Here is a 26,360-nt window from a genome sequence, read left to right on the forward strand (position 1 = left end):
TTCACCCTGGTCATCTGTGGGGGTGTGGTACCTCCTCGCTGCGAGCTGGTTAAATTCGTGCCCCTTCACTTCACAACTCCTTCATATTCAATGACTTGATTACTAGAATTCTACACACTTTGTCAAATTTCAAATTCAAGATCACAACCATCACAAAATGTGATTGGTTTTTTTTTTATTTTTTTTTTTAATTTACTTTAATCTATATATAATATAATCTACGTGTTTTTTGTGGTCGTTAAATAGGATAAAATAAAATTAAAAAGGAAAGTTTATTTCATTTTATTTTACAATTCTTTTACACACAGTACAAATTTACCAAAAAGATGATTGTTTTTAGATATGACGAGAAAAGTTAATAGTTTTTAAAATTTCGATCTATTATTATATTTATTATATTGACACATGAATACTGCACACAAATTCTACTTGTTATCAAATCCTTCTGTGCGTGGCATTTTTATATAATGAAATAGTGATATCTGCTAAAATTAGTAGATGATTAAACATAGGTACATTCATATTTAAATGATTTAGATAGTTATTCATTTTATATCTCGTATTCGAAGTCAGTACCTTCTTGTTTTTGCGCGCATAATTTTCTCTTTCAATATTACAATAAAATAGTATAATGTTATGATAACTTAAAGTTGTATTTTACTTACAGTCAGTTTTTGGCACTTATAACTAATTGCTTCTACATATCCATCACGATCGAAAGATGTAAAAATTTGTATTACCAAGATTGACGCTTCACACATACCTACACCCGAGAATGGTAAAATCTGGGTGGATTCCGAATCTTATGAAGATTTTTGCTTTCCTAAGAATTTATTATTTACTAGTACAGTTCTGAAAAACCCTACGGACACATCCTTATGCTTATTCTAAGAGAATTTTATGAAGTTTTTATTTACATTCTGGTGTTATACAACATTTATACTGCCTAATTTAAGTCCGCTAACGTTTATAATAAAGGAAATGTAAGAGAATATTATGCTCTTCTTCCATTTATACTAGCGAGACAGCACTTTAAACATCAATAAAAAATACTACACAATATTATGTAAAATGTAAAAGATACATTTTAATCAATTTAAAATACTCATTAATTACTATCGCACAGTCTTCAAAATCAATATATTCAAAAAAGCAGTAGATGCTAGGTGTCGTGTCAGTGAAATAAAATCGTCATTTTAAAGGAACACCTACATACAATAATTTAATTAATAACATAATCTAGATCTGTTTCGCTGCAATTTCCATAAAAAAGGTACGACATACAAAAAGTACAATATATTCTACAATAAAACTAAGAATATATAAAAAGGCACATTCATACACCTGAAAAATTATATAGTAGTAATACAATTTTAAATCAGTATAAAATATGCAATTGAACGGATCTCTACTAGACTTTCATCAATACATGTTATTTTATTTTACTATTAAAAAGTACTCTAGAAACTAAATGGTTATGTTACACTCAAAACCGATAACACTCGTGACAAAAAAAATAGATCGCAACGCGTTGTCGTCATAGTAAAAGATCGGTCGGAGCGGTATCGGACTTACAGTGTAACACATATAATATTATGGGTGTAAATGAGATTTGATAAAGTTTATACATTTAAACATTTAATAGATAATCGGCAGGTGCTTGAATATCCATGTAAATTGTACAAAGATGAAACTAATTCGGTTGGAGGAGATTGGATAGCAATTCCACACATATCTTGTCAAAGGCTTAAATGAGCTGCCTGTCTGAGTTAATTACATATTAATAATAAATCTCAACTTGTAAACTCCGTCATGTTTTGTGTATGTTAATAGTGACTGAACGTTAGTATTTTGTTTTAGTATTAGTCATAATAGAGTTCGACGTTAAGACGATGATTATAAATTGAAGTATTAATTAAGGAGTTATAAATGTAATTGTACATTGAAGACATAAACAAACAAATGTTTATTAACGGTAGGGAACAAACGAGCTGTGTAAAGTGTAAACGTAGCGAGGTCGCGCCTGTAAATTAATTATTTCGCATTAACGCCTTCGATGGCTATGAGATATCAATTCGACAACGCTTCAAACTTTTCAGGCTTTTCCATACTTTAATTTAAATGTTAAAGTTCAAGTGATTACATCTAAATTAGAACTGAAATAACATAAATATTTTTAAATCGACAGATATCTTAGAAAACAACAAAAAGAAAAAAAAACGAAGTAATTTTTTTTACCAATTTTCATCGGTTTGAAAAAAAATACTTATATTATTTAGATATGGAAATTTAAAAAACCGTAAATCTTTTAATATTCATGTCGAAATTAACATCACAAAAGAGTGGTAATGCACCAAATGGGTCGACTTTCTTTATGATTTTGAATTTTATATTACACGATTTGTTATAATTTTTATACGGGTAAATATATTACAAACAATGACATTTAATTGCTCAAATTGCGTTGTCATACCTAACAGATTGTACCTTAAATTTAGAAGTTAAATTAATTATTTCTCTTGTCTTTTCTATTTCGTAGCTATGTTATAATTTCGTAGCTTGTTATAATTTGATAGATTTGCATTTGTCCATTGAATGGATTCATAAAATTAAAAAAAATATATCCTACATTAATGAAAGGCAAACGTTTGCTTAATTCCATTAAACTATTAGCAAACATGATCGCAGCGATAGCATCTGATTATTTTAACCAAACTTTTAAAAATAGAAATATTATGTCAGCGTCCAGGCAATCGAAAACGTATTGACGAGTATGAAAAATGTTCTCTTTACTGTTTGACATGAAATCACAACATTAAACATTTTGGAAAAGTTTTAGCAAGTAGTGTTATATCTTACACACCTAGTATCATGAACGAATTAAGAAATTGAACATGAATTACGTTTACTGTTAGCGTGTCTTTCGCGTATTTGTTGCAAATGTGCGAGCTGGGCTGGCGACGGGACATGAGGCGCGTTGGACGGCGATGGGCTTGTCGATGAACCCGGAGGGCCCTGAGGTCCTGTTGGCAAAGACTGTCGCCTCCGCCGCCTCAAAGCTGGCGACAAATTATACTTGACCTTAGCTTGCACCAACAACTCCTTGAATATTTGCGAGACATTTGTGTTATCCTTCGCCGACGCCTCTACGAACCCATTTTCCCAATCCACAGTCACCACCGACTCCGTCGTGTGAAAGTCAACCTGAAATCAAAATTAATTAAGCCTACAATTTATTCGCGAGCGTTAATAATACTTTAATTAAATTGCCAAGTTATATCCTAATTTAGTTACGTCATTCGGATACCGTAGTTAAAGAGCTTTACGATAATTTATAGCGTCAAGTATTTCTGAGGAAAGGTTCTTGAGGGTCGCATTTGTGCTGAAATCTGACAAGATAAACGAGGGTGACAAATGAACTCTAATTAGTTCGAACACTAAACTTTAAGCAATAATCATTAATAAAGACATCTGCTATCTGTGTTAGACGTGTAGAGTTTCGCAATTTGTAAAGTATTAACTCAGATGTCAAGTATTTCATAACTACCCACTCTATATTATATATAGCTGTTCTCTAATTACAAAATGAAGTTCGATTATTTTTTTTTTCAATAATGCTAGATATAATAAGTATGAGGACAATATTTCCCTTTGAGAGTTGTACCCGAAGTTCACAAATGAATGGTTTACGCGATGTGAGACAGTGGGCGTTGGCGCGGAAAGCACAAGGGAACGGATATCGGCCAGTCTGCATATTCTCCGGTCTACTATCCGGAATACTCCGTACAACAAAACACTGTAAAACTAAACTTGCAATGTTTATTTGTTGATTCGACCCTGGCGTCCGATTTTATTAAATAAGTCTTCAATGCTGTGTACACTGATTAGCCAAATAATGGATATACATATAATTGTAGTATTTGTTTATAAAATGATTACATGACACATGAGATATGATACCTAATTTACAAAAAATCAAGAGTATTTTAAAACGGTTATTAATTAATATTTTTTTTTGAAAGAATAGAAAAATTTTATACGAGGCGGTATTATGATTATGGAAATTAAATAGTTATGACTGAAATATAACAGAACCAAGAAGGTTAAATTGGAAATATAACCTCTTTTGCCATTCTTTCACTTCATTGCCCATAGAGATTACATTGCATTTTACTGTACCTTGTGCTTTAATTTATGAACAGGCACGCAAATTGAAAAAAGGTAATGCTCTTTTTCCAGTTCATTATCATTTTTTGTATATTTTAAGCATGTAGGTATCTCCCATTTATATTAATGAACTAATAAGAGCACTTCTTATAACTCAATTAAAGTATTTCATTTTTATTTGTATTTGTCAGGTTTTAAAAAACTTATGCTTATTTACTTAATATAAAAAATCGTTCCTGATTCAAACTTAAATTAAATTTCATAACGTTTAATATCCATGAACCTCTAAAAGTGCTTATGATTGCTCATTTTCATTTATATCGTCAAAGCAATCGTCCAAAACAATTAAAATTACCGCCTACATTTTGTAATAAGGTCACTAGAAGGTGAATGGTTCTAATGTAGGCAACGTTTAAAGGAAATGGTCACATCCGTTGAATTTCCGATGTGTGCACACCCAAAAGGAGAATTAATACCCACATCTAGAGCTGGGCATATTCGCAGCTGACTTGCAAAATGTTTCCATGTCCACGATAAGTCGGAAATTCAGTATATTCATTGAATATACTGCATTATATAGCAGAAATATATTTAGCGAAAAAGCTTTTCTGTATTTACCAAGATTGCATCCTCTCGCATGCACGCTCATTTATTTAGATTAGATTTTTGATTGAAATCTGATGTGACATCAATTGCTTATTTAAAAGTTATGTTTGATAAGAAGTTCTATTCTATTTATCGCAGATTATTTGTTTTATTACTGTAAACCGACATATTATTATTTAACAACAAACGCTGCAAAACCATTATTTGTTTATATTATATCCCTATTTATATCCTATTCTTTACATAATGTTTTTAGTTGTTGTTGATGTTTTCGGATGCCTTAATAAATCTTAGTAAAGGACAAACTAAATGAAATATATCTATTACATACTCCTGATATAGTTTAAAATGTTAAATAACAATTTTATATCATTATTCTAATTTAAAACACAAGTTCATATTACGTTATGTCTATGTTCGTTTATGTTTTATATGTGTTTTACTTTACTTTGATATCTGTAATGTAGGTAGATACGAGCTTTTCTTTTGTACGTTCACAGAAAGATATAGAGAAAATAATTACTCATTATACATATAAATATAATAATTGTTTCTGTTCGTTCTCCAAAAAAATAAATAAAATTATTGTTAAGTACCGTATTGTAACAAACACGTTATTTATCTTTTACACAAAAACAGTGATCGAATATAAAAGAAATTATACACTAATTATCTGTTTTTAAGTAATATATTAAAAGCAGTGGTGGCTCAGTGGTAATAACTTTGGACCTAAAATCGACAGGTCTGGGTACGAGACCAGGCGAGCGTGCAGCAAATAAATTGTATTTTCCCTGTGTCCCAGCAGTGGGAACATATATGGGTAGATGATGATGATGAAGTAAGATACTTATTATTCCGTCTGTATAAAAACAAATTCAAGCTGCATTATATATGTATATAATGCCTATAATAATATGTTGCCCACAGATTGTTACTTAATTACGTTCGTTTTATATACATAATACTTAAGTTAACTTACTTATTATCATAACTACAAACAGTACAAATTAAATAATGGAATACATGCTACTCTTTTCACATAATCCAATTCTATTATCTCAGTTCTCACACGTCTGGTAACTGAAGCGATATGACTGTGTCGTAATGAAGTAATATCGCTACAAAATTGATACAAGAAACACAGTTAATGTGTGCCTGACTTATTAAGATAGCGGTAATTAATTGATAGAGGGAAACTAAGTTTATCCTTTTCATATATTGCGTAATGATCACTTACAAAACAACGTGTACGGCGACTGTATAAATGATCAATAATTTACGTTTATGAAATATGTATAAAAAATATAATGTATAAACAACTAACCTGCCTCTCTCCAGCTTCAGCTAAATCAACTTTGTTACCCACAACAACAATGGGTACCGCTGTGCTGTCCTTAGTCTCGTGAATTTGATCTCTCAAGGCGCGAACTTCCGCGAAACTTTCTAAGTCTGTTATATCGTAAACTAGGATAAACGCGTCAGCTGACTGCATAGACAGTGCTCGCATGGCTGGGAATTCGTACGCTCCAGATGTGTCCAAAATATCTAACGTCAGTCTGACCCCAGATACGTTGAAATCACCATGATGCATTTCTTCTATAGTTCTCTTATACTTAGGGGAGAAGGTTCCGTATAAAAATTGGGATATAAGAGATGATTTGCCAACTTTTGCAGCGCCCATGACGACTATTTTATGGCGTACTGCATTGTTCGTGAGATTGCTGTTGCTGCCAGATACTGTATGCTCCACCTTTTCAGGCCTGGGAACAAAACAATAAATTTATTCTTTCCTGTATTCAGAGCATGCATGGCTGAGGAAATGCTATGATATATTTTTTGGATAAAAAAGTAGTTTGAGGCCCGAGTTAGGACATGTGTTTTTGTCTCGGAAATCCCTTGGGAACTCAAACAATGCATGTAACATCCCGAGACTTCTATCATTTTTGACTAGGCGAGCGGAGCTGCGGGCGGTAAGTAAGTATAAATAATAGGTGCATATAAATATTCTGCAAATCAACGCACGATTAAATTTCGATTCGACAGATACACAACAATTTATTACATGTTGGGTGCTGGCAGTATTAACCTAAATATTATGAATGGACGAATTTTTTACTACCTTCGTATAATGAGTACAAGCTCCATTCAATGTAACATGTTTTAATATAACGTTGATGTTTAAATTACAAGAGCCCGAAACGACCACGTTTAATTTTACGTATTAAATACCTATTATTGTACGTTGTTTGTAAACGAATGACATGTAAATTATATGAATAAGGGCCGCGTTATAAAATCATGCAAATTATACAAATAAGCTGAGGACTTGAAAATGAATTTTTACTCATGTATTCTTTAATAAACACGGGGATAATTGCTATTGACTCGAACTTTCGAATTGGAACTAAACTAATTGACAAACAGACCCAGTCAATTAGCTCTATTGAAGGGAAATCCGTTTAGCATTTTGTCTAGAAACTAGTCTATATCTTACACATTTAACGCTTATATCGTACTCTATGGATATAAAGGAATAGACAATAGATTATGCTAATTCTCGTTTCATACTTTTCATTCTGGTTTTCGAGTAGTAAATCATGCATTAAATCTTCCGTGCTGATTTTCCGAGTGAAATGAAACAGATTAAAATTAGCATTTACTTGAAACGAATCTTTAATAAAGGTTACAAATTGACAATGTAAGCATGTCGTTGAACATTATCTATTGGCTGTGTTATCAGATGCCCGCTGGTTGTTTTACCGTAGCTTATCTGACGGGGGATCGTACGATGTCACCGATCAATAACACCACCAAATCTTTACCTACATGAATGATACCATAACCTACTATATAATACTACACTTTATAATACATACTAAATATGTAAATTTATTGTTCAAATAATCATAATTTAAGAACAGTTTTGCAATTATTTAACTTAATTATAAAGTGAAGATTGAGACTCGGCTATACTACGATGCTCTGTCTTACATATAAAACTGTCATTTTTCAACTTTTTAATATGAGTACCTAAACACACACAACTTAGAAAAATAGTTGTTAAAGCTTTGATATTTGTCAAAACATCGATTTCTTTGAATATGAAAATAATCTACAAGCAAATTTAAGAAGGTTTAGGTGAGAACAGTAACAGACACTACTTACAAGATTTCATATTTACCCATGTGCTAGTTGGAATATGTGCAAAAGAAAGAAAATGCAATAGCTGAAGGATAATACGTAAGTACATAGAAAATCATTAAAAAATATTCTCAATATTCTGACATAATGTTTGTAAAATAAATGTCCTGCAGCGTAGCATTAATTAAAATCGACTCCGATTACTGAGAAAGATTATTTTCGCCATTAGGAGATTTCAATAAAGGAGCTTTTAATCGTTACACCACAGATAATCCTTAACCAAATTTCCTTTCCTCCCAAGAAAAGAAAATTTATTCAAATTGAAAATCTGGTCAGGTCATTTCATTCTCTTGAAAACTATAGCTCAATTAGAAAAAAATGTTCCATTATATTTGATGGTTTATTGAACTTTCAATTAAAGTAGGAGTGCTCATGCCTATAAGTAATTCAGTTACTCATAATAGATTAAGTTCATAAGTTTAATATCATCGAACGATATTTGATGTCTAGCATTATTTTGCTTTAAATTATGAAGTTTCATTTATAAATTACATACCTACACGTACTAATAGATTAATTGAATGAATGAAACAAAACAAGGCTTATGTCGGATTCAATTGTTATTTTATTTTTGTTTTCAGACTACATTATTCTGGTTTTATGCTAATACTATAATTCCTTTGTCGAAAATTTAAATCTTGGTTGCGTAGGTCTGAGTTTCAATTCTACATTGCTATTTTAATACAATTCCACTCTGGGTTTCGTTGAATTAATCTTTACCTACTTCTAGTAACCATTACTGTGAAATTTTTAACAGGATAAATCATCTTATAGAACAACTCATTTGAAATATATTTCTATTTCCATTTTGAATGACTGAATTAAAAAAAAGGTATATTTAACCTGCCAGCGAATACATTCGTGATTTCAGCTTTTTTCATTTCAAGCACAAGATGTGTGAGATAAAATCATTTCAAGCCTCCTTTCAAAGCTCCAGCTTTGTCCGTATTCTATTGAACAAAGAAAGTTAAAAATTTCAAAGTCTGATAAAATGGTGGCTGTCTGTCCCTGTTAGACTGTCAGTCTAAGAAAATACATGGTTATCTTTGTTTTCGGTCCTTAAAACTCTGTTTGAAATACCCATCAAGAATCACAAATTTGAAAAGCGCCTCGAGGTATCATTTGTATCTTAAATGAAGTATTTTCGTTCCGACAGTGTTCATTGTTCATAAAAAATATACATTAATGAGTAAACCTACATAGTTGCACGTGGGCGTCGTTTACTAAATAAGTTCTCTCGTAAGTCTAAGCCTGGCCTCACATTTGGCTAATGAATGAAACCGTATTTAAGGGTCATAGCTAAAGTGCGTGTTACAGTAACTGTCTAGTTATCTGGGGTGATACTAAACGTTATGAAGGTATTAAGAAGCAATCATTTAGATAAAAAGGTTATTTTTATATCATGATTAGTTTGAATTATTTATTTATTTATTCTTTATAGTACATATTACCGAAAAATAAATTGACATTGTAAAAAAAAAGACCATGCCGGCACATATGCACTATAAGGCGGCCTTATTGCTCAAGAGCAATCTCTTCCAGGCAACCTTTTTGTAAAGGAATGTTTAACGTGTACGCGATGGCACAAAGACATAACTAATATATTATTAACGTAGCACAACGTATATAAACATGTATTTAAATATAAACATACAAATAATAATAATACACATACTACATAGATAACAAATATTATATATACATATATAAAATATTACATTCTAAGAATATTGTGAGATCTAAAAGCAGCACATCATAATGATAAAAAGTGATTTTTAACAAGAGCTTTAAAGCTATTGATACTTCGCACGTCTAATGGATTCAGGCAGGGCGTTCCAAAGACGAATAGCGCGAACAGTGAACCCCGGCATGAACATTGCTCCAGGAAGAAGTAATTACCCCAAGTTTAAGATAGCACATCTTAAGGGCAAGGGCAAGGGCATTAAGAATAGTTTTGCTTATTGAATGTTTTTTTATTCCAAATCCTATTGTTTACAAATAAATAAATTCAAAGAATGTGATAAATAGTAGGTACATATTACTTATTTTCTTATTTTTTTTATGAGATTTTATTCGACAGAATAGATATGTGCCAACCGCGATGCTTTTTGACTCGGTTCCAACAAGATGAATGCAGGAATCAAGTTAGATGTAATTAATTATCCAAATAAAACCAAAATATTAATCTGCATATAAACGTTTAAGTGTGTAAGGATTGGGCCAGCTCGTATCAGGGAAGTTACCACATGCCCACAGAAGTTGAACTGTTTTTCGTTCCATGCGTGGAAGAGCTGGAGCCCTTATAATTTTCCTTAACCTTGCCGATCCTTTCCTTTATTCCCTCCATCAATCTTTTCCTTATCCCTTAAACGATTATGGACGGTGATGGTAGATTATCATCAGGCGACACACAAGCTCCTTTGCCAAGAAACACATAAAAAAACATTAAGAATTAATCTCAGCTCTTCTCATAGTAACTATTTTCCAATTGTTCATGTGGCGATTAAAACTTTCTGAGAGTCTACTTGAAGTGAAATTAAGCAAGCTGTATCTTAAGGTAATGTTATAGAATATATTTTCCCACGAAAAAGAATCAAATATCTACGTAAGTGTATAGGTAACATAGGAATAACGCGTGTTTAGCGTGACTCAAGACGTGCTTATGAGCAGACAGGTGCCTTCGTTCCGTTGTTAGGTACAATATTCGTAGAATCTCTTTAACGTAAAGCGAAATAAATCTCCGCATTTGTATTCCGAAACCCTCCTGTTCTATTACTTGTTTTGATCACGCACTACGGTTTCATCTTAAATGTGTTCTGAACGTGATCTAGTTGTAATTAAAAGTATTAATTTTAAATTGTGTATAACGACGTGTACGCGTTGGAGCTGTTTTTGGAATCGTACCAAAATATCGGTAAGATATTGTAACTTTAGTTTTTCGTCTCACATTTAGAAACGAAATAAAACGCTGTTAGAGGTATATAATATAATGTGTACGAAAGATAAAAAGACGTTTGATTTCATCATTACGAATATTTGCGATATTGGAATAAACATCATTTTTATATTTATTAACATACGAGTATTTATGTAGACTACGCGTATTTCCGTGGCATTTTTAAACGTATATTTACGAACGTTTAAAATTACGATTAAACCTATAAATAAAAAACACGTGTAGTTACATGGAAAAACCTCTTGAAATTAACGCTAGCACAGCAACGACCAATGTAAAAGAAAGTACAAAAATCAAGCATATTTCAACTTAAATATAATTAAAGTCATAGTCGTAGCAAAAAAATATATACTGCTTGAAAATATTTACGGGAGAATATCAAATACGTTAATTGAATGGAAAAACAAAAATTAAGAAAATCATTTATTTACAAGATTTTGTGAAATTAATTAATCGAATTTCCTTTACTCGCAATGAAACAGGAAAATCCTTACTTCAGTACATAGCATAAAACGAAGTCGCTTTCCGCCGTTTGTGTGTGTGTCTGTATACTTATCGTATATTACGTATCTTTTAAAATTACGCAACAGATTTTGAGGGGGTAATAGATAGAGTGATTCAAGAGGACGGTTTATATGTGTAATAACAATTAAATAGCGGAGAAATACTGTTATTTAAGAGGCTTCTAATGTGGTGACATATTTTAAAGCATGGAATCTTCACGGATTAGGGTAAGGGGTTTAACTCCGAAATTAACGCGTGCGAAGGCGCAGGCAAAATCTAGTATAATATAAATGCGAAACTATGTTTATTTGCTTCCTTTCACTTGGCCACAAAGCATTTATGTCATGATTTTTGTTTTAGTTTTGTATCTGGAGAAGGAGACTAGAGAGCTACGAAGACTACCTTTAACGGGACCGTTTATAATCGCATTTCCATAGTAATTTTCCTTGACTACGCGAGTGACACCGCGGACTGCAAGTTAGTATGATTATATATACATTCAATTCAAAACAGAAGGTTGAAAATAACGACATTCTGAAATCACTGCAAATACCTATAAAAGTAATAACAATGCTATAGAATTTTACGATATAAATGCTTTTTGAGTGCCTAAAATAAAGATCGGAATGATCTCCCAATATAATGTTCGGAAGAGGTAATTCAGAGACTATTTGCAATAGAATACGACTGTTACAATACACAATTTATGGGCGAGACGCCTCATTTATCAACGGGCGGTCCCATATTAATTTTATTAAGACATCGTAAGGCAATCGAAGTTTGTCACGCACCGGTTATTGTTATACCTTGATCATGCTAAATTAAATCATGTTATTATTGAATATCCGTTTTCGTTTTAATAAATATTTCTGTTGTTATCTTATATATAGCTATGGGAAATCGAAACGTATCACGATGTGGATCTTATGCTGTTATATTTATATATATTAGATTAATTTAACATTTAAATTATATCGAATGAAATTTCTAATTTCTTGTTTTTAAATTTACATAGAAGTAGATAGCTATTTGAGTGTTAACTTCATTTTTGGTATAATTTCTAGACTAGATTGATTTAATGGAAATAACTATGAACTAATACGACAAAATACACTTTTTTATATAATTATGCTAAATTACAACAAATACTGTTAACTCGGATACAAGATATTTTTAATGAAGTATTGACACTCTATCTAATGTTTAAAAATAGTATTTTTAAACCATTTCTACTTCGAAATAATTTGAACAATCTTGGTAGGATGTTAAATAATCGTTTTTAAGCATAACCAACTAAGTAATATAATACATCATTATTGTTACACACATACAAGAAATTATGTAATTCCATGTCCTGTGTCAACGACGCATGCAAATAAGAAATATCGTGTCAATACTTATGAATGAGAATAACATATCTCCTTGTCAAAATCCGATACTCGTGATGAAAATATGGGCCGTTCAGTATTTGCTCGCGATAAATAGCGGGAAACCCGTGTAATTCCTTTAATCTCAATCGCGATTCCTTTACGTCGGTAAGTTCATCGATGCGTGAATCAGTGGTGCGGAACGTGACCGAAAAAATAATTCGCAGATTCTATACTTTAGTTGAGCGCCAATATTTTGGGTAGGATATTGCCCATACGTTTAGGTTGAGTGCCCTTATATGGTACTATTGAAGCCTGAACATGCGTTAAATTAAGCCACAATAAAGGTTTTCCCTTTTTAACACAAAATGTTGATAGAATTTGAAGAAGACATTTTGATAACCTTTTTAAGGGTATAAGTGGGAATCCAGAATAAAGAAAAAGATGTACACAATGTCTGTTTGCTCTACACAAATATATAATAATTATCAAATTTCCTAAATGCGTATGCTTATTATCTTGGCAAAGATAAAAATATTTGAAGTGTAATGCTTAGAAAAATCAACCCTTTTCATAACTGGGAACCTGTTGTCCTATCCCTCAAGCATTAAATTTACCATCAAGCTAACTCCTTAATGTAAAAAATCTACGTCCAATATTCAATTAATCATGAATATCTTGATTTACCTAGTGAATTACCAATTAAAATGAGTAATTTATTTGTAGCGATGCTCGTCTCGCAATACTTAACAATATCAATTATAAACCGAGGATGACAGAAGGTTATCGATTTATTTTCATGTTCAGCCTTGATTTGACCTTTATAATAAATGATGGTATTCTTTTATATTATGTCTGTAACAACTACAATGCGACCTGCAGAATAACCAGAGAATACAGAGTTTATAGCAACGTACGTTATAAGTAAAAGGCAATGTAAGAACGGACCACCCAGGCGGTTTAACTCCCTCTCGGGGTGAACAGAGTACTGACTCGGCGAGTGCCTTTAAAAACATTAATATCGGATGAATGGGCAATAATAATCAACAGTCGCTGAAATAGGGTGCGCCGACGTCAACGAGAAGGATAAAAGCATTGAGTAAAGTTTTAATAGTGATTGATAACATAAAAATAGATTTCTAATAGCAAAAGTTCTATATATACGAGATAAACTATATTGTTTACTCATTTATCATATCTGTATACATTATAATTGGATATATAATATAATAAACAATGGTTAATCATTATTACATATATTTTAAAAATTTTGTATTTGACTTAATTTAATGTGCAAAAAAATGTAACCGCGGGATAAAAAAATAAATTCGCAAATATAAAATGAAATGAAGTGTCATCGGATAGGCTTTTAAAAATTATATTAAAGTTAAATAGGTAGGGCGAAATGCTTCTAATTCAAATTCATTTATTCATTGCTTGAACATGTACATTAGATGTTGTCTTATAAATATCAGGTAACAGAAATCGCCATGTGAACTGGCATGCAATCATTATACATTATTTTTTGTTAAATGGTATGGTAAGTACAATTATTAATTTGACGTTAAAATTTTTTATTAACATTTCTTTACGTATAATTGATATCAAGTAATCAAATAAGAAATAATAATATCGGTTGCTGTGGTACTAAAAAAATATCCTCAGCCAATCTTCACATCATCTTCTTTACACATCGCACAAAAAGGTTTTCAATAACATATTGCTTATGATGGAATCTATAACATTATAAATGCAAAAGTAACTGCTCTATCTGTATCTCCTACAGGCTTAACCACTGAACCGATGTATGACATAGGGTTCATCTTGGAAAATACCTTCGGGGCCGGGACTGTTTATTTTTTCTCTGACTACGCAAGCCAAGCCGCAGATGGAATATAGAAATAATAGAAATTAAACACGAAACTATATTGTACATTGTACTAAAGCAATTTTAAATGGAACATTTTTATTTGTTCTGAAGTTAAATTGAAATATTTTTATAAAAGCAAATTATAATACATGACAAGCTCAGCTGGTCTATGTTAACAAATTAAACAAAACTTTTAAATGTTGCCAGCGCTTCGCTTTGTGGCTTAGATAACTTTTATAATTCATAAAGAAAAGCAATAAGGTTTGAAATTGGGACTTTTGTATCAAATCGATACCCTCATATGTATTCTTTGTTTGTGAATAAAAACTTACCTATCCATATTAATTTATTTTTTATAGAATTTTACGATACGATTACATATAATAAATAGCATATATAATATTATTCAACGTATTTCACTTCTCTAGGCACATAAATCCGAAATAGAAAATATACATAAAATTATATAATCAATACCGTTCATGATGATCGACGAAGCCCCTTATATATCATATGTTTTCATATAACTTTTTTGTTTAAATAATAATTGTCATAACATATTTGTTGTGAACAAATTGAAACCACGAAATCCCTTGTTCCATGAATTCATGTCATATTAGCAAATGAATTTTTCGCCGAATTCGAATTATCCCAGCAGGAAAACTCTGCATCCACATTCAAATGAGTTTAGTGACCCACTTGGAAAGTTTGTATTTCATCCCTTGTTTTACGAAGCGCGATTGAAAATTACCTTATTGTTATTGAAAGTGGTTTATGAAGGAAAATGTTAATTCCTCCTTCCGCCTTTTGACTATTTGTTATTAAGAGAGCTTAAAGGTAATCGTGAGTACCATTTCTGATAATATTAAAATAGGTACCTGCTGATATTTCATTTTAGTTATATAGTGGATAATTATAATATAAACTGTATAAAAAAAATTGAAAAAACGATCTACATAGATAATTATTATTATAATAGATAGGCTTTAATTGTACCACGGGCGAAGCTAGGGCGGACCGCTAGTTAACTATTTAAAATAATAAATACACCTTATTATTTCCGTACAATGTCGTATTATAAACTTCATTAGGATATTTTCTCCATACTCAATCAATATATTCATTAAATTGATAATTTTAATTCAGTGCTAATTTACATGACGTCAAATGCGTAGTTACGATGCGCTCTAATAACAAGCCCGTGGCGCTATAATGAGGCAGATCGGTGAAAAGCCTTCTGTAAACACCGGGCTCATACGTGTCACAACACTAAATGGAGTTTCATGATAATTGCAATATGTGGTCGCAATGTTATCACGCACAATGACACAGATAAACATAGAATGCCTAGAACAAATATTTCCATAATTCGCCTAACAAAACACAACAGCAACAATATTATTTCGTACAGCTCTCGGAATTCCACGCTCGCCAACTTTGAACTTTTCACATTATGTTAAGACAAACATTGGAAATAAGTTTTATTGTGTACACAGTATGTTCACGGAGATACAATTTGTGCCCTTAACCAGATGTTTATGTCTATGTGTTTATTAAACTTCACGTGCTAATTAAGAATTTAGATGAAAAGTATTTTCATACAATAGAATAACAGACTTTAAAAGGATGGTTTTTAAACATTTCAACGGACTTGAAAAAAATCTTGCCACGGAACAAGAAAAATGTCTTGAATATGCCAAACTTTTTACAAAAATGCCAAGAGATATAAATAACTATAAAAGAATCTCAAAATGTGTAAAATTGTTCATAAGTTTTAAAGAGTTTCAAAAACTCTCATTAAATATAATGAAGAATTTTTTTGCTGTTTTTATACACAGAAGCTGCATGAAATCAATTTTAAGCTTGCGTTAACCTACATGATACATTTTATTATGGATTTATACACTCGACTGCAAGCCGGCTATAAATACAAGCTCGGAAAGTTTAATGAATTACTTTTTTAAAAGGTAATTGTTTTTCTTTTAAAAGTATAATTTAAAAAGATACAGCTAGCTTATTAATTGATACATTACTTATAACTTAAACAATATCACGTTCACGATGGCTCATGATGGATGTTCGACGCAATTGCAACAGGCGATCATAGTATTGATTCTTACATTTTATGGTCAGAAAGGCGAATTTAATGTAAATTGGTTATGAAAAGTATTTTTAACAATCGGTAACTTAACATGCTAATAAATATAGCACATTAGTATAGTTTTTTTTTATATTATTATTATCTATCTGTTTAATTTAGTTTTAATTCTAGTATCTAGTCCTTATAGGCATGTAGTCTATACTTAAAGTAAATTAATAACAAAAACATTTCATCGTTATAAATAACGTTGCTTTCGAATTTCGATTAAGATTTTATTTAGGTTGTACCACTAATAAGGTATAGTAAAAAATAAATGGACTGAATATAAATGATGTTTTGTTCTAAAAAATCAACAGGCCGTTCACACAAACATACAATATATCATTAATAGATTAAAATTATTCTCTATTCTGTTAAAACAGATTTTTTCCCTTTTCTTTTTTTTTTTGCAATCATTGCATCTTTAAGTATACGATGTATACAATCCTAGAAATGATTTAAAGGGAAACTCGTGTATTGAACCATTCCACGTTGTGCATTAAGTATTTTCTGGTTTTTGTATCAATATTGACTGTAAAAAATTACACTTTTATTGAATTTATTTATTTTAATTTTTTCATCTTCAATGTAATCATTTTGGAACTGTGTTTTAATTACTCGATAATAATAAAATATATTTAGATATAGCGTAAACAAAATAAAACTTTCAATATTTTGAACACAACAGGAGTCAAATAAAATTAGGACATGACAGGACGTGTTATTTATTACAAATTTGTAATTATTATATCTATTATAGTAATAAGCTTTATGCCTTTATAATAAGTGATAAGTGCATTTAATATGTACATACTTGAAATAATCAAATATCATGCAGTACAATGTAGAGTCGGCTGTCGTAGACAGCGCTACGAGATGAAAGTTTATTGATAGCTTCAATTCTACTGAAAATAATTTAAAAAACGCTTAATTATAACTATACCTGTGCGGTTTCCTCTCCTCTTCTGTGTCATCTTTCATAAAAGATGGTTGCAAGCTGAACCTGCGTCGGAATTGGTGGCGACCCTTCATTATCGTAGCGATGGGTTCACTTAACACATGCTATTATTTTTTATTCGCGGTCAAAGGATTGTTTTGGTCGATATCAACCTCTCGGTGACGTGTACACAGCGGGGCGGACGAACGCTGAATGCCGCCTGACGCCTGTGGGCTGGGTTACCTCTCCGCAACACAATATTAGAGACGTGATTGAAAAATTTTAATAAATGTTGTTACGATACAATGTATGATGATAAAAGATTGTCACTTTAATGCATACATTTTCCAAGAATAATAACATGCCTTTGTCTGCGCTTATTTAGTCTCAAGGTAGATTAAACGTTTCATAACTTGCTTGAGATTGAGTCATATAATAGATACTTTATTTTATAAATTTTTCGGGTAAAAGGAACAATTTCAACGTGTATGTAATATTAAAGTAAAACAATTACTTAATCATAATTAAAATTAAAATTAAACAACAATTATTATTAAAAGTGAAGAGTGGAAAAAATGCCTAACGAAAATGAAAAAATATAAGAAATCTATAATAAAAGATTGTTTGTGGCGGCGCATAACTAAGTAGGTTTCATTCAGCCTGTTGCGCCGATCGAGCCTGCCTATTACGAGATATAAAATGTTCCGCGTCTTCACAAACTTCGGTTTTATACTCCCGAGGTCTGCTTTGATTGGATCGAACTAATAAAAGCCTATAGAAAGGGTCTTAAAAGCCTACAAATAAATAAATTTTGGTACTAGAAACTAGTGCTAAAGCCTTAATTTACGAAACTACGTAAAATAATCCTGATGAGCATTTTTATGCTTACATAATACTTGATATTTTCCGAACATGGAATGGTAATATAGCTATTATTATTCCTTTTTACTACAATATAAGTATTTCATTATTTTTTTCTACTAGTTGCGATTGCTGAGATCAGCGGACTAGTAGCCATCGGCGCCACGGCACTCATTATGGTATTTCTTCTTATTATTTTGTTTATATTTATCAGCATTTCAATTCCATTAAACTAGAAATTTAACTGGAACGTCATAATTGTAACCATACATGTGTTTTAATAATTTGCAATTACTGTATGTAACTATAATACGGAAATAATAACATAATTTATTGAGGCTTAAAATTTCCGAAGAATATAAACGAATTATTTTATTAAATAATAGTAAATTGTTACACAGGAATTGTGTAAAAACTGAAAACTTCATTCCTATGTATACATAGTGAAGAAAATTTTGGGCGGCATGGTGGCTCAGGGTCGCCCACAAAGCAGTAAACCTCGCATATTTGCATTTATAACGAGCTCGGTTCATCAGCAAAATAAATATTTTACCTTAAATGTCATATCCATTAAATTGAATAATTTATTAAATTTGTCATTTAATTTGCTCAATAAATAATGCTTACCTAAAGCTGCTCGGGCGAAAGTTTTTAATTTTACATAATATATATCATTATTCAACAACATTATAGTCCAACGGCATTTGGTTTGAAAAAATGAGATCAGTTAGAAACATTTCTTTTCAGTGATTTTAGATTTTCTTGTGTTTGGTTTTACGCGAGTACTATACATTTAAAAATTTTAAATACGTTAAAAAGTTTTTATTTACGCGATTTATCCATTATATTATTAACCCGACGTTTCGAACACTTTACAGCGATTGTGGTCACGGGGAGACGATGATTTTAGATTGTTAGGTGCTTTTTTTGTATTTTATTTTCCCCATCATTGCCACTTGTGCATATATTAGAAAATTTGTGCATTTTCATGCGTTAGAAGGAAGTTTTAGACATTTAAAGAGGAAAATGTTATAATGTACAAAATAAAGTACAGTTATTAGTATATAGGTACAGTACAGGAATTCATGGACAACTTATATCTTAACAAACTGTTTCATAAAAGCTCTAGTTTAGGCCTACGAGCTGCTGCTCTTATATCACGAAGTAGACCTATAGTATATAGGGTCTAGTCAACCTGTTGCTAAACTATGCTAAGGTGCGTCACCGGGTTCAAACGACCTTTTCCGCATTTTTTCTTTGAAGAGAAACAGTTCTGAATTTATTGGACTTTATATAGAACATGTGCTGGAGATCTGACAATATTCAGTTATTCATGTTGCTACGTACAAAATCGCGGTAGTACTGAAATGTGAAACATGTAAAAAAACTGGTAGAAAACAGAAAAAAATAACAACGCGTAAGGTTGAAGCACCAAATATCAACACAGACTTCGATGTAAGAGTCGAGCACGCTTCGGTACAAATTGGGCCAGTTCCGCGCACATCCATACGGAAGATCGGAGGAAATAGTAGCATGTGTTTCATTAGATAAGTGGGGGAGTCGGAGGCACGTATCCTTTTTCTCAATTTTCCCATTTCATTTCTTTATTCCTATCGTCATACCTTTAAAAGGGGGCAATGCATATGCAGAAGTTTCCTAGCCGTAGTGAGCGCTTATCATCAGGCGTACCACCAACTCGGTAGCCCAATCTAACATAAAATAGTATATCTCTACTAATGACAATTAATAATAGAAATTACTAAATATTTTTATAATGAGAATTGTTTAATTTCGTTACAAGTGAAATTATAACATTTTTTTTTGTAGAATATTCTCATATCAAGTCACTACATCTGGAATCTAAATAGAAGAAAGGGTAATGAACTTATTAAAAACAAAGGCTAATGATGTTAATACTTTATTGTTTTCATTTCTGAGTAATACTCGGAAAAGCAAAACAACTTATTGGATAGTTTGCTAATAGAGGGATTTTTGAATTCGTGGAAAATATTGTTATAGTATGCATTATTACTAAAGATATTCAAGGAAATAATTTAAATTTGATTTAAATTATTTAATACCATCATCATCAAAACGGTGTAGAAAACAAGTCGTCAATCATCCAAATTTATAGATAAATATTACATGTGGTCAAAATCAAAGAAACAGAATGAAATATCACCCTTACTTTTATCTTGGAACTGTAAATCACACCAAATAATTGTATAATGTAATAAACTTGAAAGATATGAAAGTTTATCGTACAAAAACGCGGTCTCGGTAGTCGGGAATAGCAAATTACCCTAGAGGGTAAAACAGTGCTTGATTTAGTGTCGTCGAAAATTTATATCGACATGTGAAGTACGTACATTCATCAAGTGGAATTATCTTGGGCTCGACTTTCTTTTGTTTTCGTCGTTATTACCACGACTGAAACAAAAGACGGCTCTATTTGTTTTTATCTATCGAAAGATTGGATCATTGTTTAATAAAATATCAAATGGACTGCAGGAAATCAACGTAACAACAATAGGTACCTTTTATTTCGGTGTTTACCTTTATATCAATTCGTCTTTTCAATATAATAAATCCTTCTTAATAGGATTCAGGATTTTTGTGTTTACAACAAGCTAGAAATAAGAAAGTTCACCTAATTCATATTCTTCAAGAAAAACGTAAGTCACCAAAGATTTAGTATATGATCAGTAGTTAAAACCACAAATAAAACGACAAAAGTATTTTCAATTTAGCATGCATAAAGCGCGCTTCCTTAGGCACAACCAAGATCCGATATTGGAATTTTCGTATCGTTTTTATGTGTAGAAGAAGAACGGCATAGTTCTTTATCTAAAATATTTGAAAATATATTAATATAATAATGTTTTAAGGTATTTTGGCTATGTGGACTAAGGATATTAATTACCGGTCCTGTTGAAACTAGAACATTCAGAAAATTTTTCACTCCTGTACCTCTGGGGCGACATAAAACTATCAGGTCTGCGTTTGATTTCACTTCAATCCTTCCAAAGTTCCTTCACACGCTAGGCGCATTCATATAAACTATACATATAACTATATAAACCTGAAGAGTTTCTTTGTTTGAATGCTCAAATCTAAGGAAATTCTCGAACGATTTCAACAATTCTTACACCTTTGGATATGGACGTGATCCCTGACGACTATAACACGTATATAACACGTGGGTGGGGTTGGGTCCGGCGTAGACTGCTTAGTAATTTCTAAAAGCAAAAGATCACTCATTCTCACATCACACAATGTCGATAAGCGCAATATAAATATATGTACAATAGATAAAGTTTGCAGAGTCCGCAAAGATCGGATTATGCAATTGGATGGCATTAATTGGATTATGTTTGGGATGGTTTGGGATGGTATTATGTTTGGTGATTTAACAAATACCGCCCTTTTAAATGGGACTACAAATTAAAAAAAAAATGAGTGACGATTACATTAATATATAATAGTTTGCGTTAAACACCATTAATAGATACTTCTTCATAACACGCGGACGAAGTCGCTGACAGAAGCTAGCAATATTTAATCATGATATTATTATTATTAATAGTGTGTGTCCGTGTCCCCTAGTGGGGTATGGGACAGATGATGTACATGTGTTTCACTGATCGATTTTCTTTAAGATCGATCTTCTTTGTAGGTGATCAGCCTTCTGTGTCCTACCAGACCGAGACATTTTTTTTTTGTACGTCCCCATCGGGAATTGATGCCAGGACCCCTCGGTTCTACGCTCACGCGTTAACCACTGTGCCAAGGGGGCGGTCAAAATATAATAATGCTATATTATATTTAATCGTTTGTTAATCTCTATTATAAAAAAGAATTGTATTGGTAAGAAATTATGCATCAAATCGGTTCAACACTGCTGTATGCAAGTCATTCCCCTCCCCATACATTATTAAGGTTGAAGGCGTGGATTCCAAAATCTTTCAAGCTTTTCATAAACCGGTAAGTGGTGATTTGTAAAGAGCTTCACATTAACTGGTAAAAAAATACATACATTTTGGTATGGGAGTCGAACTGATTGGGGCATCTTGCACCGGGGTAGGGTACCCTCCAGGATACCACCCAGAAGATCAGTGTAAAATTGTTCAGTTCTGTGCGATGTTTATGGGAATTTATGGTTGCGGTGATGGTTGATGACCCTCAGATCAACAAACAGCTCGGTACCCGCTATAACACAAAAAATCTCTATGAACGTTCTTAGATATTCTAGTACCTAATAATCTTTTGGAAATTTACAATCTATTATATTATAATTATTGATTGTTAAAAAACTAAATGAAACTTTGTTCTGATAAACAAAAATTAAAGAACTTTTCAATAATCATAAGTAAGTTGGTATAGAGAAGGTACACTGTTATACACAACCCGCCAATCGCATTTTCAATGAACAATGTTTGAAGCGTGGAGTTCAGTCAAAGTTTGATATCACTTGATATAATCGAAAAAAGTCGCGAGTACCTACCCATCGATTATATTTCTTACGTTAACTGAGCTCTGAACTGTGCACATTATTTTAAAAGGTAATAAACGAAGAAAAAGGGCTTTCTCCGTTTGTCTTTGTATCTTCCAAGGGGTAAAGCAAATTTGTTCCAAATGAGATGTTCATTGTTTAGTAATTATCAATAGGGATTCCATGCGAATGTTATGTGATACTTGTATTGTTCGAATGTAAACGGAACTTCGTCAAAAGTGTTTTTTCAACAATGAACAATAATTTTTAAATTTTATAATGGTCATAGTAATTTTACCCATGTGTATCTATCTATTAACTATGTGGGAGTAGTAAATTATGTTGGATGAGTTAAGAGAATATTATAACTGAAGATGATAGTCGTAATAAATTGCTTATTATATAAATTTTACCAATAAATGTCTATGCCTATTTAGATCATGATAGCAGTCTTCTTCTGTGTTTCCTTATTAAGGCATTCTAGACTAAATTGAGTCTAAAACTTGAGAAGCATTTATCTACCCTGAAATAAATTACTCGACGTATCTTGGTGACATATTATGAACAGTGCTTTATAGTAAGATGGTCTGAGTGCGATGGCTAATTGTTTCGACATTGCACACGACTGCGCCATATAGTAACAGGGAAGCGAAGGCTTTGTGAGTTTCCCACTGAGAACACAAGATCTTACTAGTATTCATTAAATGTAATGGGTGAAGTACCCATTTGCACGGCGCACAGTTTGTGTTTTCGTATTGAAAATTTATTTTGTTTTTTTTTTCATTCAAATATAGAAAGATGAACGTCTATTATTCAATTATAGAAAAATGAGCGCCTATTATTTTTTAAAGCAATGTGTAGAAGAGGACGTAAAGTATATGTAAGTAATTGGTGAACTTACACCATAAGTTCAATACCCACGAGCAATCCGTTTAAACCATAATTATGATACGTTTATAAACAAAACAATTTACTGAGAAATTTGATCTTGAGGCGGGATTCGAACCCGCGTCATTTTGCCAAACCGTAGCAACGGTGGCAAAATAAAAGGTTTTAATTTATTTTATTCTTTAAAACTTATATATAAAAAAAATAAAACTTATATATAAAAAAAATAAAACTTATAATAACTTACTCAGTAAAGTGTTCCGATACTATCAAACTAAAAATGAAAAAAAAATTCTGTTTAAATTTAACTATGTCATTAACACAAAGAAAACATTTCGCATTATGCTTTTAATGTTTGCATACTTTGAACTCTGTTATATTCTGAGCATTTGTTATGTTAATAAGATTTTAGGTACAAATATAATATACAAAGTCACTCTATATTACTACATAAACAAAGTCTAAATCAAGACCTTGATTAATACTGGTTAAAATAGACTGTAAACTTTTAAGAGACGCAAGAAAAGGTAATTAAAACGCGAAGCACATTTTTTACCAAACAATAAACAGAGAAGCTTTGGAATAAACAATGGAAGGTTTCGCGGGCGGGGTAGCGTCTGACAATATAGGCTTTCGTGAGTAATGTATTCGAGGGTGGTGACAGGCACTTTTGTTATAATGCATTGATAGGTTTTTTGGAAAAACCCACGGCGAGTATCAAATAAATAAAGGTAGATATCTCATGAAACTTAAATATACAAGAAAGGAGTGTTAGTTAGACGAATTGTTTCTCAAAAATGGCTGTACGAATTGTAGTGATATGTGTTGGAATTGTTTTCGCTTGAAGAAAAAATTTTTACGTACAAAATATGCCAAACCGGATGGAACCAAGGAGAGAAATTCATACTCACAAAAGCATATTTTACAATTTCGTATTACGTCTTTCGTATTATCTTTATTGGGCCTGCTTCTAATTAAATAATATATACTAATCTGTAGACTTCGTTATTCAATTTTGCAGTTATAAATGTGTGATTATGTTTAGTTATACACATTTATATAAAAAAAAACATAGAAACAGTTTCTCTGTAACTAAAATCTAGTCTAACTAAATGAAATCTCTGAAAAAATGGATAATAAAAAGCGTTTTTCTGTATCAGAATCCTCATCTAGTTATTCAAATGACATTTACAGACGCAGAAAATATGATCAGCACGTGTAGGCAAATTAGGAGCCCTAAATATGCGGATAGAAGGATTTACATAACGTATCTCTTGGACGAATAAGGAATAATTATTAGCACTGAAAATTAAAATTGTATGTCACTAAAAAATCTTAACCAGTCCGATAGCGCTTTTTTGATTCACTTTTTTTTGGCATAAAGGTCTTATAGTTTATCTATATTTTAAGAAGTAAACAACTGATACTACGTATACTACGTGTACAGAGTAATATTCAACTTATAAATTATATGTATAAAAATACATAATTTGCAATTCATTTTGGGTAACAAATAAACTTTTTCGTAAGACTAAATATTATTAGCTCAAAGACAACGGAAATAAAAGCTGACAAAGGGATTGTAGGATTTCTGTTGTTTTATCATGATTACAATTTCCTCTGTACTATTATCCAAATAAATTAATTTGCTAGAATTTTTATCATATAGATAGCAAAATAAGATATTACACATAAAAATGTACACCATTTTGCGCGTATATTTTCCCAAGTATTACAAATAGGATATAATGAGCGTAAACACATGCAATTTATCCAGCCACCGCCCTCGTCGGGCTGTTTGATGACCTCATCAATCATCAGCAGCTTATGTTTATAGATTTTTCCGCGGTACATTAAACATTTAACACACACGCATATGTAATTTAAAAGGCTACATGAGACGTGACAGGTCATATCCTAAAAATATTACATTATTACTAAAATAATAAAGGCGAAAGTTTGTACGAATTTATGAATGTGTATTTATTACCTTCACACGAAAATCACTCATCGGATTTTAATGATACGTGGCAGTGATGACGGCGTAGCTTGTGTACTAGAAATACAAAGCTTAGCTTTAGAAATACTCACTTTTGCTCGTAGTTTACACATACTTACATAGTTATTTATACTTACATAGTGTGATATGCGTGCAGTTACATAGTTAAACAGCTTAGCACAGCTAGTAACAATTTAATAAGAGGCTACGTCGCTATTATTACAATGAAGCCTGGGACAAAAACATCAAGTTTAAAAAAGTGGATAAATATTAATAAAAAGATTGATAAACACGTTTTTTCTGCATCACATTTGTCACAAATTCGACCACGAAATTCTTTCGATGCTTTTTAATATTTTTAATATTAATCAC

The 26,360-nt window shown here is 31.5% G+C and overlaps 1 protein-coding gene across 1 annotated transcript; it reads right to left on the reverse strand.

Moving 5' to 3' along the window:
* Positions 1–2,630: 2,630 nt before the first annotated feature.
* On the reverse strand, positions 2,631–17,938 carry LOC119835152 (ras-related protein Rap-2b). The gene is made up of 3 exons (XM_038359821.1): positions 17,755–17,938; positions 6,098–6,533; positions 2,631–3,204 (listed from the first exon to the last, which is right to left on the reverse strand). Exons 1-3 carry the CDS (start codon positions 17,841–17,843, stop codon positions 2,881–2,883), a joined length of 849 nt encoding a protein of 282 aa, XP_038215749.1. The 5' UTR covers positions 17,844–17,938; the 3' UTR covers positions 2,631–2,880.
* Between the last annotated feature and the right edge of the window lie 8,422 nt (positions 17,939–26,360).

This window comes from Zerene cesonia, chromosome 20, assembly GCF_012273895.1.
Source record: "Zerene cesonia ecotype Mississippi chromosome 20, Zerene_cesonia_1.1, whole genome shotgun sequence".
NCBI lineage: Eukaryota > Metazoa > Arthropoda > Insecta > Lepidoptera > Pieridae > Zerene > Zerene cesonia.